Source organism: Apodemus sylvaticus, chromosome 16 (assembly GCF_947179515.1).
Source record: "Apodemus sylvaticus chromosome 16, mApoSyl1.1, whole genome shotgun sequence".
Lineage (NCBI taxonomy): Eukaryota > Metazoa > Chordata > Mammalia > Rodentia > Muridae > Apodemus > Apodemus sylvaticus.
In genome coordinates this window covers 85635339-85655183 of record NC_067487.1, presented here as the reverse complement: position 1 = coordinate 85655183, position 19845 = coordinate 85635339, and the positions used below count along the sequence as shown (strand labels likewise).

The 19845-nt window shown below is 40.7% G+C and overlaps 1 protein-coding gene across 1 annotated transcript in view; it reads right to left on the bottom strand.

The window, feature by feature from the left end:
* The window catches only part of Fam81b (family with sequence similarity 81 member B), a 63877-nt gene that overhangs the window by 41638 nt on the left and 2394 nt on the right, over positions 1-19845 (bottom strand). The window contains exons 3-5 of the mRNA XM_052159914.1: positions 19139-19203; positions 4815-5058; positions 18-136 (exon numbers count right to left, since the gene is read on the bottom strand). Coding sequence (XP_052015874.1) covers positions 18-136; positions 4815-5058; positions 19139-19203 — 428 coding nt within the window. The remainder of the gene's footprint in view (positions 1-17; positions 137-4814; positions 5059-19138; positions 19204-19845) is intronic.

The following is a 19845-nucleotide window of genomic DNA, read 5'->3' as shown; positions in this document are numbered from 1 at the left end:
GACATGCTTCTTCTCACCTGGCTACTCTTCCCCGAAGGTCTCCAACTCCTTGCATGTGTTTGATGTTTAGATCCTGCACTGCAAAGTTCGTTCCTGTGGCTGCCTGGTCTCGGATTCTTATTTGGTCTTCTAGGAGCTGTAATTGAGGTAAGATCATCATTAATTTCCAAATACTCATGATAAGGGATCATCACTAAAATCCATATTAAACTGGTTAAACAGAGGGGATGAGAGGGAGAGAGAAGGAAGAGAGAGAGAGAGAGAGAGAGAGAGAGAGAGGAAGGAGGGAGAGAGAGAAAGAATTGAATTTTACTTTAAGTAAGGGAAGCTGATATAGTTTCAGTTGAATGCTTCCAGGGGTAAATGAGCTATCAATAATTTTTGAACACTAGCCAGAAAGCCAAGCTTTATGTGAACGTCTCAATTTAAAAATATTGGCATCTACTATGTAAGTCAGTATGGTAGTTCTTCAAGAAGCTGGGAACAGATCTAACAAGATCTGTTAAGATCTCTCAAGATCCAGCTGGATCAGTCTTGGGCATGTATCCAAAGAACTCTACATCTACCACAGAGACACTTGCTCCTCCAGGCTCATTGCCCCTTTCTTCTTAATAGCCAGAAAGAGGGAACAGCCTAGATGTTCACCAACAGATGAATGGATAATGAATTTACGGTACCTTTACAAAATCATTTTAGAGAGGGTCTACTCTACATTCTATAATGATTATAAAAGACTTGTGTCATATGTGCCTTCAGATTTTATCCCTAGTAGTCACATTGCAATTGTATCCTGGCATTTAACTATAGTACCAAGTTGGTGTGCTAGGAATAGTGATTTTAAAAGTGTCTTACACCAATTTGTAACTATTAACTTAAAATGAAAAAAAAATGCCTAGCTACCAAAAGTCATGTTTTAGTTGACCAACAACATCAGTAGATGCTGACAAACAAAACGTTTAGTTGAGGAAAAAAGCAGAGTACTTTGGAAAAAACAAGTTCGAGTTTGGTTCCATCTGAAAAATGCCTGAACTCTGCTTATATTTGGTGAACTTTACAAATAAAAAGGAGTTTTTAAAAAGTAAGTGCTAGGATTGAGAAAGTTCTATATATACAGATTTTTCCCATTTCTGACTGGTGGATTGGGACAATCTAGGATCACGGAATACCTGAACATCAGACTAAAGGAGGTGTCTAGAGGAAGATGGTCAGTTTTCTGTAAGGCTGTGGCCATCCCATGCCCTTCAGCATATGAGTAGCACAAACTGGACTCAACGAGGGTTCAAACTTTTAAAAAGAGGGTTTGAAGCATTGAGGTGGGATGAGGAGGGGGCTGCATATGGGAAGATGTGTGGGGAGAGATGCGAGCGAATGAAAATCAATTGCATGTATGAAGGTGATAATTTAATAAAATAGTGTGTATGTCTTCAAAGGTAAACATTAAAACATAGTTTTTGGTGTTGATTTTTGCATTGCTTCTCCTTCAGTAAAGACCAGAGATGAGCCAGGTGTGGTGTGTATATCTTAAATCCAGCAAGAATCCCAGCACTCTGGGGGCAGAGGCAGGGGGATTTCTATGAGTTTGAGGCCAGCTTGATCTATATAGTGAGTTCTAGGACAGTCAGAGTGACATAGTGAGACTGTCTCAAAAAAAACCAACCAACCAACAAACAAAACAACAGAGAAAAAGGAGTCAGCTCTGCTCAGATTTGAGCATTTTCTAGGACAAAACCAAGTAAATCAGTGTAGCAATGAAACATTGCAATCTCAGCACAATGTAGTATTGTCCTGTACCTTAACACAGCAATGTAGTACTGTCCTGTACTATAACATAGCAATGTATTGAAGACTTCTGAAACCCTGGGAAAGGAATAACTACATTAAGACATGGGTTTCACGTGTGCATACATGTGTGTGTGTTTATGATGCATGTGTAGGGTGTGTGTGTTGTAGATGTGTGTAGGGTATGTGTGTGTATGTGTAGGGTTTGTGTGTGGTAGATGTGCGAAGTGTGTGTGTGTGTGTGTGTGTAGGTGTTACACATTAGGGCAGGATCATGTTAAAAGATCAGTATTTTTAGTTACTTTTTAGTTGCAATGCAGAATTGTTAAATGTTTAACTTTATATAAAATCATGTAAATGCACTTTTAAAACAATTAAGCTGTAAAAGCGCAAGGAGACATGACAAATGTCATGTCCAAGGGTTTTGCTGATGTCAGGAAACCAGCATGTACCTCTTTGTGAGGCTGGACTGCACAGGTCTTTTCATTTTTGTGTGCTGGGGCACCATGATGGTTGGTTGAAATCATAGTGTTAATGCTAATAACAAAAGTGGAGTCAAGCAGCATGGGGCATATGGGCAGCCTGTTGTTAAATGTTTAATAATGTGCTCCTGGCTAGCTTCCTTACTATATAAAAGCGCTTATCATATTGAACATAATTAAAAAGTGCTAAAACCCCCAAAGATATATTAGCAAATGTCAGAGGAAATACAAACTATCATAGGCAGATTAACAAGTGGATTCAACATCTTCAAAAAAATCCCCAGCACTTCATTTCTATACATTAGCAAGGATTGAAACAATAAATCTCGATGTTGGCATAGGCCCCGTGTAAAGCATATCACATAACACTAATGGAGTGTAAATTAGTGCAGAGCTTGTGAAGCCAATTTAACAATATATATCGGGAGCTTTTATAGTGTCTACACCCTACTAATTTCATTTCCAAGAATATATATTGTGGAAGTAACTCTATACACAAGAATATTTCAATATTAAGAAAATAGTTAAGCAAATCATGATCTATATACTTATAGAAAGAGATTTTAGTGATGTGAGTTTATTTTACACTAACAACTGTGGCTAAATTGATAGTCTGTTTTCTAAGTGGAATGTTTTCAAGGACTAGAGGGAATTTCTCTGGGTGTTTATAGAGACAGTCATTTGATGGTAGGATTATGAGAATGTTTTCCGAGGTTTCAAATTTTCTTCCTGAACTTTCAAATAAATTATACTGAAGAAACATTGCTTTTACTAACTAGGGAAAATTTCCTGCAATAAAGCATAAAAATTTCCTTTACTGAGTTAAAAATAAATTAATATTGAAATTTACAGTGAATTCCTGGTTACAAACCTTTTGTTTCTCTCGGTTTGGTGGTGCATGCCTATAATCCCAGTATTTGGAATGCAAAGGTAAAGAATCAGTTCAAGGCCAGCATGTCTCAAAAAACTACCTGACTTTTAAAAGGATCAAGTTACTCCCTCTGCTGCAGCAAGCGTGATAAGACACCCTCTACCAATTCCGCCAAGGACTTGAGTTAGGCAATGTTTCATATTTCAATATCTCTTTAGGAATACAATGCAAACAGACTAGCTGCATTAATGGGTCCAGTTTCCTTTAAAATATTGGAATAACATCCATTTTTCTATATAATATTCTTTAAGTTCTTTACCAATGCTAGCCTAGAAGTTTCTGCTTTGCAATGTTTAATTCAATTACCTTAAAACTTTGAATGCATTTTTGTGGTTCTGGGGTGTCAGAGTGAGGACTTGCATGTGATAGGGAAGTGGTTTACTACTGAGCTATACCTTCAACTTTTGATTTTGCAAGACAAAGTCTCACAATGTAGCACAGGCTGTCCTGGAGCATGTGAGCATGCCTTCAGTTGCTGAGGTTACAGGCATGTGTCAACCTGCCCGGGAATGGAATCAGTGTTCACACATTCAGTTGTATAACTTCATGGAGAGCTTTACATTTTCTCTATCCTCTTGGTTGTATTGTGGAGTCTACTAGAACTATACACAAAGATTAAACTTACATGAGCCATTTGTGCTGAGTTAACCCCATGGCTGCTGTCTAGTTTTATTTCTATTGAAAACAAATCTGCCCCACAATTTCATTGGTTCTTGATGAGGGGAAGGACAGAACAGAATATTGTTGTCAGTTTTCATGGTTGTACAAGTTCTGAACTTTTGTCTGAAGTGTACTCTCCAGATCCCTTGCCCAAAAACCAATCGCCTAGATTCATGATGTATAAAGACTCTTAGAACTCTGAACAAAAGGCCTGTAATTGAAATGTATTTTATTTACTGTAGGGATTTTGTTTCATAAAAAAATTAGTTTCTTTTAACATATTAAAAATCATTTTTAGACAAAGCTTCACAGAGAAACTCTATCTCAAAATAAAAAGCTTTCTTAGGGGTGGGGGCTGGTCTGTGACTTAGCAGTGAACTAAACTAAATCTAAGCCTCATGGAGAGTGTACTATGGAAGGCAAACAGACAGACATATAGTCTCATGCTCAGTTGTGAGAGCTATTGGTAAAAATAAAGTTTAAGGGAGGGAGGCTGAAACTGTTGAGGTGGGGAGGGGTTGACTCAGGGGTGAGGGTGGCATTTGAGCAGGAACATCAAGAAGATACAGACCATTCACAGGCTGTCTACAGGAAGACAGTCTGACTAAAGCGAGTGAACAGCAACGCCCAGCGGAGAGGCTGGGCAGCAAGACCATTGCTGGGTTCAGTTTGCTGATGCATGCACAAAGCTCTACTTCAAGTTATGTCAGCCTTACAGACCTACACTAATAAAGCCTGTAAGCTCGATGTTTGTCATACTAAACCATTTTCTTTTCTGTTTCAAAAGAGATGAACAGCATTTTCTAAGGAGAGTTTTGTTTTCATTACTTTTTACCATAGCAAGCTGTCCACAGTTTAGCTTTCTCTGGAGCAGCAGCAGCTCTAATTGAAAAAAAAAATAATGATTTTGACAGTCAGTATTCTCTGTTGGGTGGCCGATGGCAAAACATGCAGACAGGTACCTCAATGTTTTGGTTGAGTTTCTTGACGATGCTGGTGATGGTCTGTATGTGACTTTCTAGTAACTTCCTGGCAAGAGATTCTTCTTTTCGATAGCCCTGGCTTCCTTGGAGGCAAGCAGAGATGTCTTCCTTGATGCGAAAGGCTTGCTCAAGGAGGAAGGCTATGGTGCGCTCCTGGTTGTTCAGCCTGTCTTCTAGCTGACTTGTTTGGTTGCTTGGCATGGCAGGAAGAAAGGGGCAGCCCCTGGTCAGAAGAAGGACACACCATGGTGTTACAAGAGGGAACATGGGTCTGTCTCAGTCACTGCTCAATTGCTATGGAGAGACATCATGGCCAGGGCAACTCTGACAAAAGAAAGCATTCAACTGGTGTCTTGCTCACAGTTTCAGAGGTTTAGTTCATTATCATCATGGTGGGGAGTGTGGCAGCATGCAGGCATGAGGTAGCTGAGAGCGTTATATTCTGATTCATAAGTAGCAGGCAGAAAGAGATACTGGGTCTGGTGTAGGCCTTTGAAACCTCAAAATCACACCTTCTAATCTAGTGCTTCTCAACATTCCTGATCCTCAAGACTTTTAATACAGTTCCTCATATTGAGGTGACTCCCAACCATAAAATTATTTTGTTTTTACTTCCTAACTGTATTTTTGCTACTGTTGTGAATCATAATATAAATATCTGATGTGCAGGATATCTGCTATGCAAACCAATGGGATTGCCACAGTTGAGAATCACTGCCCTAATCTTTTCTAAACAGTTCTTCAACTGGGGATTAAGTATATGTGAGCCTATGGGAGCTATTTTCATTCAAAGCAAGACACTAGGAGTCTGAACTCATTTTCTTAATGCTACCTTTTCATTTTCTTTCCTGTGTCCTTTGCAATATTCAAATGCGTCATTTGTGTCACATCCAAGGAATAGATGAGACTATACCTTGGAATTATATTATACATCTCATAGTTCTGGAGTTATTTTATATTCAGTGATAACAAATTTTAAAGCCAAAATGGTACTAGTTGGGAAGGAATTAAAAGTAGCCTTAAGGAAGATGAGAGAAGCCTTCTTCAATGCCATATGTCTTTCTATACCCTCGTATACAAATTCTATTTCAACCTAAAAAAATACAAGTTCTTATATATAAATTTTTAAAAATACCAAACTGGGGACCTGGAAATAAAATGTCAGCTGTGCAAGCATGGGGACCTGAGTTCACACCCCTGGAACCTGCATACAAGACCAGGCACAGTGGGCTACACCTGTGACTCTAACCCTGGTTGGGGGGATAGAGGCAGGCAGATCCCAGCCAGCTTAGCCAAATTGATGAGCACCGTGTTCAATGAGAGACTCTGTCTCAAAGGATGATTGAGAAAGATATCTAAGATACCTTATGTCAACCTTTGTCCAAGACACACACACACACACACACACACACACACACACACGACTGTTTACAGAATTTCTACGAATAGTAAGAGTTTCTTGGAATAGTAAGTAAAATGACCACCACAAAAGAATTTTATAGCCAAACAAAACTGGACAACATTGTATTCAATCTTTCTCTTGGTGACTTAGATTGTGCAGTATCTTTCTAGTGTTTAAAAGTATATTAGCTTCACAGAAAAGAAAAATGGTTTATAGAATAGGTAAATAACTGTCCAAGGTCATTCTAGACACATGACTAACTAACATATTTGATTATTTTAGCCCTGAGTACAGGTCACTGTCAATGCTCTTGAATGCAGATTTCTGACCTCTTCAAAGACTACAATTTCATTAGATTTATGTAGGAGAATTATATTAACTTTAAACTAGTTTGCAATGCTATTAAATTTCCTAGGGACTTTCATTATGCTGTGATCCAGTAAGGAAGCCTTTTTTTCCCTTGGGACTTTTAACACACAGAGCTTCTGCAAGAGCACTCATTATAAAGGTGTATTTCAGTGTGAGCACTGAGGAGTTCTGAAGACTTTGAGTATCAGCTAGTGTTGTATTCAGCTGTGCATAGTAAGTACTCCCAAAGAATGACATAAGCAAATAGGAATTTGGGGCTGTGTAAGCAGAAGTCTAGAAGGAGATGGCCCAGCAGTGGTGTATTAGACCAGGAAAGCCCTCAAACAGACAAGCACCTTTTTAACCCTCACCCTTACCTGCAGCCTGAAGGTACTTGTACTATCTAGATGTACAATGCCTGTGTTTCAAACAGAAGAAACAGAGAACAAAGAATAAGATGTTTACTGGGTGAGCTGGTCCAACCTTCCTTCTTTAAAATGAGAACAGGAGGATTCATCATGGCACTCTGTCTCTTTCACTGATTGAAACTATGGTGTATGCGCAGATTTTGTGATTTAGAAACAGTTTATGTAACTGTGAAAAGACTGATGAATCAGGCAGCCTAGAACTGAGGGGTTGCCCCACCAATGTGCTAGTGAGATTATGCACTTCAAGGAGAGATCTCCCAGCCTTTGGATAATAACCAACTATAATCTTATGAGGCTATCTAAGCCCAAATTAGCTAGGCAGTCACTTTATACTGCCAATCCATAAAATTTGTGGTAAATATTTGGTGTTTTATGCCACTGTATTTTGACAGACTTGGCTACACAACAGTAAATAAGAAATAGAGACATGATGTATCTGAAACATTGGTGGCCTGAGATTAAGGCAGTGATTCTGGACACAAGAGGAGTTCCTATGACAACCTGGAAGACTTGGAGAGAGAACTCATGCACCCTGTGAAAAAAATCTAGAGCCATGTGTGTGTGTGTGTGCGCGCGCGCGCGCGCGCGTGTGCGTGCGCATGCGTGTGCATGTGTGTGTGTGCGTGCATGTGTGTGTGTTTAAGGCCATGGGTGAGTTTATAAAAACACTGACGCTATAATTGTGCCTGCCACTTGTGCTCTCAGGAAGGAAGAGCTCCCCTCCCAGGCTGGGCGGGCTTCCAGGAGGCAGCACTTGCTTTAGTGAAGTCTCCTTAAGGTCATATCCACTGGGGCAGCTTATATGCTGTGAGTGTGAACATGGAGGCCTCACTTTGCTCTAAATGGCTTTGACGTGTCCAGTTCTTTGGAGATCTAACAGGTTAGAAGGCCTCTGTGGCTCGTGGTAAGAGACAGCTCAGTGTGCAGGGAGGCCAAATAGCAAGCATTCATTACCTGTGGCTTCTCTATTGCCCTGGGGACAAACTACTCATGACACCTGACACTCCTGGGACCTTTGGGAAGGACCAGGAGAGCTGAAGGCTTCTCTAAAGAGCTGCGTCACAATAACAAGAGAACAGGAAGCAGTGGCTACCCGGACTTCCTTCAAGGGCTTCCCCTGAAAAGGGCTCACGGCACAACAGCTGCCAACTTGCATCTTGCCAGCCGCAGAAAGTAAAGACCGGGCAGATCCTGTGTACGCCTGCCAGAGCTTGCCTGTTTCCCATCTCTAGGCTCAGGGTATGAGAGACACATATGATAAATACATGAAGCATATTTCTCACCAGGACGATATGTAACAAACAAAGCATGTCTGTGACACACAAAGAGAAGGGAGATCATATGCAAACAATCTACAAAGGACCAGAATCCAGCAGGCACACGTGTCTTTCACCTTCTACTGCTGGGAATGCCATTTTCTCTTTTTATTTCTATCATGATTCACATGTCTAACTCATTGTTCAGGGACATAAGAACCTGAAAAATCTCATTAGGTATGCCTTAGACCTGAACCCATAACAAACTTCCTGGACCTGTGCTCCAGCCCTGGGATTACGGACTTCTGCCACCACACCTGGCTTTAATTGTTGTGGGTGCTGGGAATCTGAATTCTCTCTGCACTAGTCTATCTTCCCAGCCCCCAGGGTGAATTTTATCTAAACTGTAAATGACAGTACTTACTCACTTAAAATCCTCCTTGTCTTGGCTTATCCACTCTCCGAGAGTAAGAACCCTGCTCACAGCTCTCTCTCCCTTCCTACTGTTCCGTTTTCCTGTGTATCCTCTGACACAAAGCTTCCCTTTCCACTCAGTGCCGCGGATGCGGGTGGCACTTGCGGATCCTTCTGCTGCAGGTGAATTGTGTACAGTTATTGAATGGCTGTCTCTCGGCCGTGGCTAGGTCTCAATGACAGTTTTCCCAGCAGAATCCTTTCTGCTCAGTTATTATTATGATACCACAGTTCATTTTCTCCAAAGAACTTCATAAACGTATCTTTCTTACCTTTCGTTGGGCTTACCATCTTTCATATTAAAAACTGTTTTTTTTAAAAAAATTTTGTGTGTATGAATGTTTTGGCCTTCATGGCCGTGCACCATGTGTATATAGTGTTTGTGGAGGCCAGAAGAGTGTTGGACCTTCTGGAACTAGAGTTACAGATTGTTGTTGGCTGTCATAGTGGTGCTTGGAGTTGAGCATGGGTCCTCTGCAAAGCAACAAGCTGCCTCTCCAGCCACTTTGTTTATTTTCTGTCCTCTGTCACTAGAAATGAGTTCTCTTATTTCCCACAGTTTCTTCAGCTCCCAGAAGGGCTCATAGAACATAGTAGCAGGCTAAGTAATTACAGTTGACGAATTTCCATGTTCTGTTAAGGTTTAGTAGAAAACTAAAGTCGCAGGTCAGTCCAGAGTGGAATAAAAACAGCCTTGGCCCAGGCAGCATTGTCCTTTCCTATTGCCTGTGCATCCAAGAAAAAAAAAAAAAAGAAGGCTGTGCTAAGGGCTTCTATTAGTCAGATTCAACTTATACTCATTTGGCTCAAAATATTCTCCTGGAAAATTACCAAATGGAATATATGCACATTCCTCTAAAACCGTACCATGCTGACAATGCTCCCCTGTATCAGGCATGTGAGTCGGAGACAGAGTGGGAGGGGATGCCAGGCTGCTGATGGGGATGTGTGCCATAAAACGGGGAGATCTCCAGTTTTCAGTTCTAGACACATGCTTATAAATGACACTGTCAAGCCCCCCGCTAAGATTATTTTCTCGGGTGTTTTCCTCGTAGCACACATTGTTGAGTACATTCCTAAATTCCTAATGACCATCACACGCTTCTCTGTGATGTAGCTCAGGAGCCTGTCTCTTGCGTCCTCTATGTTGGCCTCATTTTTTGGGCTGAGGTCTGTGAGGTTTGGATAGAAACATGTGAAACAGTTCTAGGGAAGAAAACTTGCTTCATGGATCTCAGTCTCAAGAAGCAGGATGAACATGAAGAAGCATCCTTTTCCCTGTGGTCATGCTATGTATAGTGCGTGGAACTGTTGAGCTTATCTTGTGACCACAAAATAAAAGGAAACTCTGGAAAAAGGACAAAAAACAAGTGGCTGCTTAATGATTTTGTTAGGCCACTAAAGTAAGCAAACTTTAGATTTCATTGCTGTCATTATTATATAGAGGCTAACTTCTGCCTTTATATTTAAGTGTTTTTGCTTGGGGTTTCTGATATGTGCAGGCAAAATCAAGTTTATCTAGTGACTTAAAATTACATCACTATTAATTTATTTTGTGTGTGTGCATGTGTGCATGTATGCATATGTATATGTGTGTGGGAGCATGGAGGCTACAACACATTCATGGAGGTCCTGGGGATCCAAGTCACGTGGTCAGAATCACTGGTAGCCAATCCTTCACCTGCTGAACCATCTTGCCTGCTCTATTAGTGATTTCCAAATAAGGATATAGCACATATTAAGTATTTACTAAATTTTTACTCTGTGACTTAGTGTAATTCAGTGTTTCTCATAAAGACATTTGGAATGGTGATATGGGAGTACAGGGAGATTATTAAAATACAGATTTGTTGGCTCCATCACAGACCTATTAAAATAATGTTGGAGTGGGTCCGGAGAGCCATCATGTATGTATAAGGAAAGCACTTACATGATTCAAATGTTCCCTGAAGTCTGAGCACCACAGTGTTGGGAGTGTGAGCTGGGAATAAGAGAAGTCAGAATATAAAATGAATTGCTGAAGTGTGAAACATGAGCTCTCATGTTCTGTAGACATTCAGAAACATGCTGGCAAGTTGGAAAGTACGAGAGACTGGGGGTGAAACACAGGCTCCATGGTTGCTTCAAACCCGAGGGCTGCAGTTGCTGGAGCTTCAAACAGGGCCAACAGATGTGGTCTGCTGTTGGTTATGAGTGGTGCGATAGTTAGACGCCTATGATAGCAAGAAGCCTACAGCAGGTGTTAGACCAACCAGTGCCATACAAGTGCTACAGCCATGGGCTGTGAGGGACCCAAGTGCCCTCTTCTTGGGAGATCCTATAAGCTGTTATCACAATCGTTCCTATACAGAACATGCAGAAGCAGACCTTTCCCAGCAGAGGGACCAGTGGAGCAGGGTTTCCCCTCAACTCACCTGTCTCTGATCCTGACTGTGAGAGCTGACTGAGTTGTATTTCTACTCTATAGAGCATGTTACTGCAGCCTCTATGGAGACAGAACATACTACCATGCAAATGTAATCACATTGTACCATGGAGACTCCTAAGGACGCATGCAAGTGCTAGCCTACAGTTCTTCACTTCATGTGGTCTTTAAGCCTTATTTTAAAGGTATTTTCTCTCTAGAGAACTGTCTTGAAGGTTTTCTATCATGCCTAAGACTTTCTGTCACCTAGAACACAAGTATCGTGCTTGTTCCTAATGCTCACCATTTGTTAGTTTTGGTCACAGGATTCTCAGATGTCAAAGGCCTAGCTTTCCTTCTGCCACGCCCACTGCCATAAGGAAAGTTCTTTTCTTACTTGTGCAAAAACCAGAAGAACAAATTTATGACTATTTTAATGTAATGGAAATTCCTAATTGTACTATTATTCAAATCATCAGGTTACTCCCAACAGCGATATAATCTGAGAACTTTCACTGGCAAGATGTGACTATCCTGGTTTTATAAACACAAAAACAAATAAACCAGCTAATTCTTAATAATATGCTGCATTAATGGGATCTTGTTTTAAATTTAACCTTGAAAGGGAAGAAATAACTGAATAGTCCAGACATATCCAGATAGAGTTACTAATCACAGAATAAAGAAATCCTCTATGGAGGATTTGCACACATCACTGACTGTAGCTGAATCTTAACAGATTATCCCCAGCCTCCGAGTTCTGCTTCCCTGTGAGTTGGTGTGACTTACACCAGCTGTGCTGTGACTGGCAGCGACTCTGGTACATGGGCCCTCACTTTGCTGCCTAAATCTGTCCCTGTGAAGGGAGCACTAAATTTACCTAGGAACCTTGAATAACCATTTTGGAAACCTGTAAAACCCAGAGACAAAAACACAAGAACTTAAATCCTCTTCTAAACACAATAAAGCCATACTGAGAAGATTTTCTACATTTTCACAAGATCAACTTTAAAGATTAGTTATATTCTGAGTTTATAGCATCTTGTAAGAAAATGTAATGTAAAAATGTAGCCACTATTCTGATGGCTTACAAAAATAATTCTATGAGCATGTGGAAATAGTGAATTAGAAATATGTGTTTGGTATAGTTTCTGCATTTCTTGTCTGTCCATAACTAATTATAGGTTCTCCATTGCTTGCCTATAACTACTCATCTGGTGGACTTGGGAGTTGTGGAAGCAAGCTTCTGTCGCAGAGTTTAAAATAAGTAAAATACCTGAGTATTCTGAGGGGTGAGATAGGCAATGCGAATATTGAGTAGAGTCTAAACAGACAACCAGAACTGATAAGGTTGGGCCAGGACAGAGCCTGCATGGGGACATGTTTGGAAAGGAGACAATTCCAAATAGTGGCACAGCCAGGACGAGACTAGGGAGACTGGTTGTGGATCTTCCCAGTGAAAGGCAGATACACTAATATGTGAATGTCTCATATTCAATGAGGTTTTAAGAGGATTGCAAAATTAATACCATATGGTGCGATGGGATCTTTTCTTGTCGAGCTGCTAGAGTGGGTAAAGGTTTTAAGCAAAACCCATGTGTGTATAGAACCAGGGTGTACGTCTGAATTGCACATACAAATAAAATGTATGCCAGCAGCAATAGTGGCTGAGGATGTTTGGAGTTCGCATATAATTTGTAGTGTCATAAAGACATCCCCTACCCCTCCTCTGTAAATACCATGTCTGTCTATGTGACTTGGCTATAAAAAATTATAGATCAAATTGGAAGGCCTGAGCTCACATTCTTGTAATTTTTGTGTAGCATAATGGGCTGAACTGTGACCCACAAAATATATGTTGAAATCTTGATAGCCATTATATCAGAATGTGACCTCATTTGGAAGTAGGAACATTGCCAACATAGCTAAGATGGAGACTCAGTGGAATATCAGAGGACTTGAGCCAATATGGCTGCTATTCTTAAATGAAGATGGCCTTGTAAAAGACACAGAGGGGATAAAGAGGGAGAGAGAGAAGGGGGAGAGAGGGAGGGAGGGAAGAAGAGGGAAGAGGGAAGAGGGAAGAAGGAGAAGGAAGAGGGAGAGGGAGGAGAGAGAGTGATGAGGGAAGAGGGAAGAGGGAGGAAGAAGAAAGAGGAGGGAGAGGAAGGAGGAAGAAAGAGGAGGGACAGGGAGAGAAATGTGAAGCATCTATAAACAAGGAAGTGCCAAGAAGTGTGTGGAAAGCTTGCAACAGATCTGCCCTCAGCACTCACAGGAAGCAAATCCGCTGGCTCTGTAACTTTGGACTTGTAGCTTCCAAGGTTATGAGACAGGAATTTTTGTTCAGCATCAACAGAGTGCTGGTGACTATGGTAGTCCTGGTATTTTTAACATTGGTCAAGGCAGACTTTAGCACAGTAGGCATAAAGGAGTTGAATTAGTGTCATCTGATTTCTAGAGAGTCTTAAGAGTTAGCACATCACTCATAGAACTGTATTTTAACTTTATTTCATCTTCACAGTGACATTTGTCACATAAAGTTTTCTTGAAACTTGGACGTTAATAGTGTCTCAGCTGAGAAATAGCGTGCCACGTTTCTTCATCCCCCCTCCCTTGCTGCAGCATTGTCTAGGCATTTAAAGCCTCTCTCTAGTGCCTTTGCACCATGCTTAGAGAGGGTGTGTGTGTGTGTGCGCGCGTGTGCGCGTGTGCGTGTATGCTCCATTGCATACTTTGGAGTTTTACAGCTTGGTTAAAGCTCTTCCTGCTGAAGCCTCACTAAGTTTCACTAGGGAATTGAAATGGCCGAAGCTGAGGCCCTCCCCAGGCAGTGATAACTACGTTTCTTCTGAACAGCCTTGCTCTGATGGGCTGGGGTCTTTGTGAGTAACACATGATGTCTGGGGCTGTCTGTGCCCACTCATCACCAGCAATGCTTGTGCATAGGAACATGTCGTCCCCTGAGACACTCTACCACTCATTGCCAGCAATGCTTGTGCATAGGAACATGTCCCCTGAGACACTCTACCACTCATCACCAGCAATGCTTGTGCATCGGAACATGTCGTCCCCTGAGACACTCTACCACTCATCACCAGCCATGCTTGTGCATAGGAACATGTTGTCCCCTGAGACACTCTACCCAGCAGCTGACCCATACAGATGCAGACACCCACAGCCAAACAGTGGATGGAGCTTGGGGGACTCTTATGGAAAAGTGGGAGGAAGGATTGTGGCCCTGGAAGGGATAGAAAATCCACAAGAAGGCCAACAGAGTCAACTAACCTGGACCCTTGGGGCTCTCAGAATTTGAACCACCAACCAAAGAACATACACGGGATGGATATAGGCCTCTCCAAATATATGTAGGAGATGTGCAGCTTGGCCTTCGTGAGGGTTCCAAACAAATGGGGGGTGGGGTAGGGACAGGGTGGGGGAGGCTATCCCAAAGCTGTTGCCTATATGTGGGATATGTTCTAGATAGGCTGCCCCGTGTGGCCTCATTAGGAGGGGAAGTGCCTAGCTCCTAAAAGACTTGATGTGCCAGGTTGGAGGGGATTCCCAGGGGCCTCCCACTCACTCAGAGGAGATGGGGAGGGGGAGGGGAGGAGGGATTGTTGGGAGGGGATGACCAAGAAGGGGACAGTAAGTGGGACATAAAGTGAATAAGTAATAAATAAATAAATAAATAACACCTGTCCCTGTCCTAAGAAGACTTGGTAATGAGTGTCTTTAGATGCTAGATACCACAATCTTTTTTGTTGTTGTTGAATATTTACATTTCAAATGTTATTCCCTTCTTAGTTTCCCCTGCTCCCTGAAAACTTCCTATCCCATCCCCACTCCCCTGCTTCTATGAGGGTGTTCCCCCACCCAGCCACCTACTCCTGCCTCCCTGCCCTGGCATTCCCCCTACACTGGGATATCTAGCCTTCACAGGACCAAGGGCCTCTCCTCCCATTGATATCCGACAAGGCTATACTCTGCTAAATAAGTGGCTGGAACCATGGTGCCTCCATGTGTACTCCTTGGTTTGTTGGTTTAGTCCCTGGGAGCTCTGGGGGGGGGAGCAAAAGTTTGGAATACCCAAGATACAATTCATAGACGACATGAAGCTCAAGAAGAAGGAAGACCAAAGTGTGAGTGCTTCGGTCCTTCTTAGAAAGAGGAACCAAAATATTCATGGAAGCAAATATGGAGACAAACTATGGAGCAGAGACTGAAGGAAAAGCCATTTAGAAATTGCCCCACCCGGGGATCCATCCCATATACAGTCACCAAACCCAGTTACTTCTGTGGATGCCAACAAGTGCTTGCTGACAGGAGCCTGATGTAGTTGTCTCCTGAGAGGCTTTGCCAGAGTCTGACAAACATAGACACCACATTCTTACAAGCAAACATTATTCTCACTCCACAGTGACCTCATCTTAGCAATACTTGCAATGACCCTACTTTCAAATGAGGTCACATTCTGATATAATGGCTATTAAGAATTCTCCTTGTGAGAATGTGGCAAAGAGGGTCTGAAGATAGTCATTACATGACTTTTTAGGACATTGACAGGCATTCTTTTATGATTTTATATCCTTTATTATCCTATTTGATGCATTGAACATTTTATCTATTTAAATTTTAATTATTGTCTGACGAGCATCCAGACACCTGCCTTCCCAAAATGAACACTCAAGGGAGTTTTAGACATATACTATAACTATAATTTTGTTTCTCAGGCCTTGTTTTGATTTAGGAAACAGAATTTTCAACTTAGGCAAGGCAGAATGGAGAGTCCATATATCTGATATTATCAAGATGTGTTTATATATCTAGCTTTCTTACTCCAACCATCTTCACCCTCTCTATATTCCTGACTGATAAATTTTGTCCTTGCCCATATCCTGGTCTCGAATGCTAACCAGTAAGCAAAAATTGTCTTGGCAGGCTTACCAGCAATCTGTGTCTCTTAATTATCTGGAATCAAAGGTGTGTGAAAGTGGAAATCTTTGTCTAATTTGTTCACTGTTGACTTTGTAAGTGCCTGGCCCAGAGCTTGCATATACTAGTAAGTAATAACTAGCTTCTGAAGGATTAGAAGGGACATCAGAAAACATTTGATTCCAAGGTAAGAAAAAAATATTATCTCATTGTGGGATAGTCAATCAAATAAAAGTAAGAGATTCATGTGTAGAGTTTATTTTCTATTCAAAATTTTAACCACCTAGTTTATTACATAGGAAGATATGGATGAAAATCATGAGCAGAATTAATTAAGAACTATCAAGAGCTCATCTTTGATCAATTGCAACCTTACTCTATTACACAGAAGGCAGAAACTGACTAGAGACAGGAAGGGAGTTTTCTCTATTACAGCCAATTGAGCTGCTGTGGACTCCAGAGTTTGCTATAGGAGCCCTGGACTCCACTAGTGTGCTTTCTACCAGCAGGAGAAAGGTAATAAGAAACAAGACTTTGGTGCTCTTCAGTTCATTACGTATAAATGAGCATCTGTACAGAGTCATAAAGTCAGCACATCTGTTAATTTTGGATTAGCAAACCAATATGCACATTAGAACTATTTGCTGCCTTTAATAGGATGACACCTTCACCATTGTCCTATATACTTGCAAACATTCTGCTGCCGTTCACATGTGTTATTAATGTGGCCTAACATTATCACATATAGATAATTATGTGGGTTTTACTACAGTTGACAGGCCAAGAAAGTCTCCATGAACAGTCAGGTGGCCAGACTCTTCAGTATGTCTTTCTCTAAGCTGAACTTTTTCATAGGCTAGATATGATCTCTTTTGTAACTCAAGGTTTTCTTTGGGGGGCTTATTAGTACATTTTTTGAATACTACTCTTAAACATATTAATAAATGTCTATAAGGATGAATCCCTGAAGCTGTGTAATGCATACCAAGGTAGTTCAATGAATGGACAACGACCTTCAATTGTCAAAGTGCCTCATTTGCATTCCAGTACATCTGTTGCCAATTTGTGATTGAGAGGGTACAGTTATTTAAAGAAAGAAAAGTTGAGTTTGTTTTATTAAATATGTCAATTCAAAATTCTGCAATGGTAGTTGCAATGTCTGAATGTCATTTTGTTTTTCTGCTAGTCAGCATCCCATAAGCACTCCTGTTAGTATAACTCATCCAATTCAGTCCTCTGCCCCTGCCACCTGCCTTCCTCTCCATTATATCTGTCAGCTACAGTTCATCAAAAATTGATAGTTGATGCACCATGATAGACAACTGCAGGGCTATTAAAAAGCATAAGGTTCCAGAACCACTGTGTTTGAGGCTGCAGTGTGAGAGAATAGAATTGAAGAGCTCCATAGATCTAACCATCTCAGGTAGTGAATAAAATAGGCGCCTGACTTAGGCATTGAGAGGTGGGTTGTGGATGTGAACTGGGGTAGAAATGAATGCTGGGAGCAGGCAATCTTTGTCTTAATGTTGCTGAAATGCAACTGGATAAGATAACTAAGCATATAAAGGTGCTTGCCGCCAAGTCTGGTGACCTGGAACCCACAGACGCAAGGACAGAACCAGAAGCCCAAAGGTTTTCCTCTTGCCTCTGCATTTGCACAGACACACATGCTTGCACACATATACATATATAGTACATACATAAATAAATGCAATTAGCCTTTTGTTGTGCTGAAACCCAAGATAATGTTTTAAAATTTAAGGTTGTTATCCTTCCCCAGGAGTTTATTCTCGTATCTCCTGGAACATAGGTCACTCTGTCTTCCAACTGGAATTATCTCAGTAGGTCAGAGCCATGGTTTCCATTTCTATTTGTCACAGGCAAACAGGTGGAAGCAACTCTCCTTTTTCTAGGATGCTAAAGTTAGCTAATATGTCCTTTAACTAATTCGTGGAATACTACATTCATTGTTCCTAGTTCATTTATGTAATGGGACACTTTAAAACACTAAGAACAATCATTTCTCCTGTTTGTATCTCTATCCTCCCAGATAGTAAATCCATACTCACGTGAGCAATTGCAAGGTGTGCAAAGTGTGAAAAGAACTGAAACACTGGAGTGCTGAAATGAATTAACTTCATTTGTCTGAGAACAGCAGAATTTAAAAGTTCGTAATTTTCACTGTCAAAGATGACTTTCAAAATCAGTCTACTATTTTTGATGCTTCTTCTCCTTGACTCATTTTGTTTATTTGGCCACATCTCTCCTGTGGTTAGAATGCATATTATAGAATCTGGATTATTTACAGCTGCAGTAGACACCAGGAACGTCTCATGTTTGCAAGTGAAAAAAACAAAACAAAACTACATTTTCCAAATCCAGAGTTGAGAGCAATAGTGCAAAGGCCAAGAAGAAACTGCTTTGAAGCTATTGGTGGGAGTCCAGACAACAGCTCTTTCATGAAGAGAAGAAGATCGCTCCAACCCAGACACAGTGCTTCTGAAACTCCTCCTCTAAAACATAGAGTTCTGGGGTATTTTGAACAATATGCACCTACCAATAGTTGTGTCCTAAGACCCAGAGATGTCCAGTTTCTGTGGGTCACTTCAATAGGCTCCAAGGATAGCACTGTAAGTGGGAATGTAGTGGAATTTGATTTTTTTAAAGAGTCAATTTTTTTCTGATAATTAAAACGTCTCACGTTTCCTGGCTTTTATTTTTGTTTTTGTTTTTTTGCTGTTGTTTTGTTTTGTTTTTATGTCATGGTGTCAATGGATCTGCTTGGCCTAATTTGAAATTTATGGTTATTTATCTGTTGTGTTAGGTGTCACTTCTGGTCCCAGTTGTATCATTTCCCCCACAAATCTGCAGGAGTTTATGAAGTCACTTAAAGAGTAGCACCATGTTTTTAGAAACAGTGAACTTTGTCTGTCTGAGGTTGTTCAGACTTTTCTGAGAGCAGAGAGCTACTTACATGATTTGAAAGGTTTCATTTAGCCATTCTAGTCTCTACTGAGTCATTAAATGCAGTAAATAGACTTAGCTTATAGACTTACTTGTCAACATATTCAACTAGATCTGTAGAGTTCTTAGTTGACATTTTGGCTGGAGATAATCTTACCTAAAACAGAGGTGACATATTCAAAATGTATCCTGTGATGCTGTGGTGGGCTATTCTTCAAACATCTTGTCTTTAAATAAATGTTTTTATTTTAAATAAAATATATGCCACAGTTTGCCTATGTCATGCTTGCATTGCTACTGACTGAAACTGAAATTAGGTTCTGGGGTACGCCCAAAGAGCTTCGCTTCATAGGTCTGCTAACACAACAGGAAAGGTTTTACAACTTAAAGCCATACATCATTCCTAGATGGAAACTGCTAAATGAAAGCGCCACTGATTACTGGCTAGGTTTTGAAAGAAGTCCAAGAACAATGAATTGTGCCTGATGTAGTAATTTCCTAGGGGAGCAAGCTAATTTTCAAAACAGCCTCACAGAAGAAAGCTAGTCAATTTAAGTAATTTTATACTCTAAAATCTCTAGATGTCAGATTATTATAGATGTGAAATAAAAGCATAGAACAGCTACATGTATAATTTAGTAGCATGAAACAAATTAGCTATATGAACACTTAGCTGAAAATTCCTAATTCACTATTTTCCTACTTCTAGAAGGTTCTATTTCCTTCCAAAGGTTGATAATTTGCTAACATTTCTATGAGAAAAAAAAGATACCAAATATATTCACTATTTCTGTATATT